This window comes from Centrocercus urophasianus, unplaced genomic scaffold, assembly GCF_019232065.1.
Source record: "Centrocercus urophasianus isolate 14NV4802_14NV808 unplaced genomic scaffold, USGS_Curo_1.0 seq_22, whole genome shotgun sequence".
Classification (NCBI taxonomy): domain Eukaryota; kingdom Metazoa; phylum Chordata; class Aves; order Galliformes; family Phasianidae; genus Centrocercus; species Centrocercus urophasianus.
The window spans coordinates 17478434-17481533 of NW_024884778.1; the positions used below are offsets into that span (position 1 = coordinate 17478434).

At 61.6% G+C, this 3100-nt stretch overlaps 1 protein-coding gene across 1 annotated transcript; it reads right to left on the reverse strand.

Annotated features, from left to right (window-relative positions):
• Positions 1-10: 10 nt before the first annotated feature.
• Positions 11-3100, reverse strand: PHF7 (PHD finger protein 7). Its single transcript, XM_042823802.1, is given in 11 exon segments — positions 11-354; positions 496-614; positions 766-873; positions 1093-1213; positions 1216-1274; positions 1276-1449; positions 1639-1763; positions 2021-2122; positions 2212-2303; positions 2524-2645; positions 2754-3100. Coding segments are annotated over 11 exon segments (1713 nt in total).

A 3100-nucleotide genomic window follows, 5' to 3' on the forward strand; every position in this document is an offset into this window, starting at 1 on the left:
AGCCGACTGCTCAGGAGTGCCTCGAGGACCGAGATGTCCCTTGGCTGGCAGAGGTCGGGGTGCTGCTTTTGGTACTTGGGGCTGCAGCACAGCTGCTCGCATAGCATCCTTGGAGCTCGTTGCATGCATCGTCAACGCGATGTAAACGTGAGCACATTCTCTTCCATTTTATCCTGCGCTGGCTGGACAGGCCTCTGCTCTCAGGCACCTTGGAACTGTGAGCCGACCCCGATGGTGCCTGGCTGGTGATGCTGGAGCTGCTGCTCATCTGGGATGTCACAGGGCCTTGGAGAGGCCCGTGTCCCTGTTGGGTGTCAGTGCTGGGGCCAGCGCTGTCCACATTGCTGCTGGAGGCTGTAAGGGAAGGCAGGAAGATGAGTGGGATGGAACTCCAGCCCTGGGGTGGGACAGACTCCCATCGCTCCTGGGCCAAAGGGACTGGAGCAAGATCTCGCCTTGCCCCAGCCCAGCAGCACGGCGCTGTTTGTCTCTTACAGGTGCCCTCTCCAGCACAGGCGTTGCACTCCCAGGCCTTTGTGCTCAGGCTCAAGTAGGAACAGCGCCGATGGGTGCCTCGCGCAGCACAGGAGCTGCAGACGAGCAGCTGCCAGGGCCTGGGGAAAACAACAGGATGTGGCCGTGAGGACAAAGTGAGCTGAGCCAGGGAGCGCCCGGCACGGCTCTGGTGCTCAGTTTATGCTCTCCCAGCCCGTGGTGAGGCTGCGATCCCATGCGGAGGCCCAGAGGGCTGCTGAGGGAACTCACCCCTCTCCTGCTTGGTCCCTGCCGTGGGGGTAACGGCACTCCCTGGCATCGCAGCGCTTGTGCTTGTCTGCCTCTTGTACGTATGAATTGTTGTCCCATATTGGTCCTCTGCCAGAGAAAGGAAGAAATCTGATGAGCAACCAGTGCCTCTGTAGTAAGACGGACCCAGGCCGTTCCTGCTCTTCCAGCCCAACACCGTTTCCAGCTTCTCCATGAAGGTGAGGCCAACGCTCATGGGCGGCAAAGATCCAGGCCTGCGTGGGCCATCCCTGGGCAGGCACAGCTCTTGTGCACTCAGGCCTGGAGAACCAGGAATGGGGTACCAACCTGGATGGGATATGGATCCCCATGGCGTTCATATAGTCAAAAAATTCCTCCTCGTCTTTGCAGTGTGGACAATGCAAAGTAATGCCCGCACACAGGGCCCGTCTCTGCAGCAGAAACAGAACAGGGTGAGTGTGAGCCAGGCCTGGTGCTGCTGAGCACCTGCCGTGCTCATGGGGTGAGGAGAGGGCTCCCACCTGGATGCAAGCCCGGTGGAACCAGGCGTGTTGGCAGGCTGGGCACACCATGGTGCTGTAGGACACGCTGTCCCCCACGGGGTCCATGCAGATGATGCAGGTCGTGTCCTGCGCCGGCGCTGCCTTCAGTGCCTGCTGTGGGCAATGCTCCATGCAGAAGGACCTGGGGGAAGATGGGAGGGACGGGCAAGGTGAGAAGTGCTGCGAGGAGGGCAGAGGAACAGGAAGGAGCCCCAGGCCTTGGCTCTGGCTCTGCCAGGCTGCTGGGAGGCGTCACGGCGCGCTCCTCGCTTCTTTGGCTGGTGCTGAAGCAGGGCTTGGAGGCCCGCAGGCGATGCCTGGCAGCCCTTACCTGTACTCTCCAAAGTACTGGGTGACGCATTCACCCTTGGAAGCGCAGGAGAGATGGAAGCTGCGGTCGCAGCCCGGCTCTGCGCAGGTGATGAAGGCCCCCACATTGCCACAGACGAAGCAGAGCTGTAAAGAGCAGAGCATTTCCCATCAGCTGCAGGCTCAGGGCCTACGCAGCGGGCCCCGCACCTCTGTGCAGGGCACGGGATGGGGGCAGGGCTGGCTGGCACTCTGCAGAGCTGCCTGCTGAACAGGGCTGGTCTGCAAGAGCAGGGATTTCTCTTGGGGCTGGCTGGAAGGGCCGGGATTGTGTTCTTGAGACCGGGCAAAGCTCAGCCGTGCCTCCGCTGGCACCAAGCTCCCTGTTCCGGTGCGGTGCTCACCGTCTGCTCTGCCTGCACGATTGTGCGTATAATCTCAACCCTGCTTAAATCATCATTTCTCTTCTGTCTTGCTGCTCCTTGAAGAAGGCCACCCACAAACAGCTGTATGGGAAAAGAGCACGATCTTGTTATGGCAGAAAGGAGGGAACCATTGTTTGGAGGATGGTGGAAGGAGCCGTGAAGGAACTCACTGCACAAAACTGGTGGAAATAGATCCCACTGATGATCAGTTTGCGCCCATAGATGTCTTTGTCAGCATCTCCCTGACCACAGAGCACGCAAGCTGGAGAGGAGAGAGGAACAGCAGTGAGCGCCTTGCGGGGCCAGGTGCCCCCGGGGTCTGTCCCAGGGGCTGCTGTGTGCCAGCTGTGCCAGCTGAGGGGCTGGCCAGAGGCCATGGAGGGGAAGGGACACTGCAGGCCCAGCAGTGCCAGCAGGCGGCCACAGCCCAACCACGGCATCCCTCTGCCCAGTGGTGGGGAGCTGTGCGCAGCGATATTTACTTTCACCCATCTGCCATGAGCTGGCAGGCTTCTTTGTCCCCTTGGACATCATGTGCATCAACGGCGAGCACTCGCAGAGTGTCTGTCCCAGCAAAACCAGGCTTTCTCCTCCGCGTGACAACCTAGGGGAGAAGCGGGACGAGGCTGAGTTCTCAGCTCCGGCCCCGAGCGCTGGGGAACCCTCCTCCCTGGGCAGCCTCAGGCAGCCCCTTCCTCCCTGCTCACCTCACCAAGTCGCACTGAGCTCGGCCTGGGCCCCGCAGCCTTGGCTCTGTTCCGCACCCCGCAGGTCACAATGGCCGTTCCGTGCCACCCTCTGTGATGCCATCACACCCCACCGGGGCTGAGGGCACCCAGGCAGCAGGGCGGAGGCTCTTGCAGCCAGCGCAGGGTGAGGGGCCCGGTGCCGGACGCAGCCCCGCTGGAACCCGGCGTGTTGGTGCTGCTGAAGGCACTGGGCGACACCTGAGTGCCCCTCACTCCTGGCCCCACCTGAGTGCTGCAGGGCCTGTGGCTCCAGCAGTGTCCCAACCAAGCGCTCAGCTGTTCCCGTGACTTTTTGTTGCTTGCTGCTCAT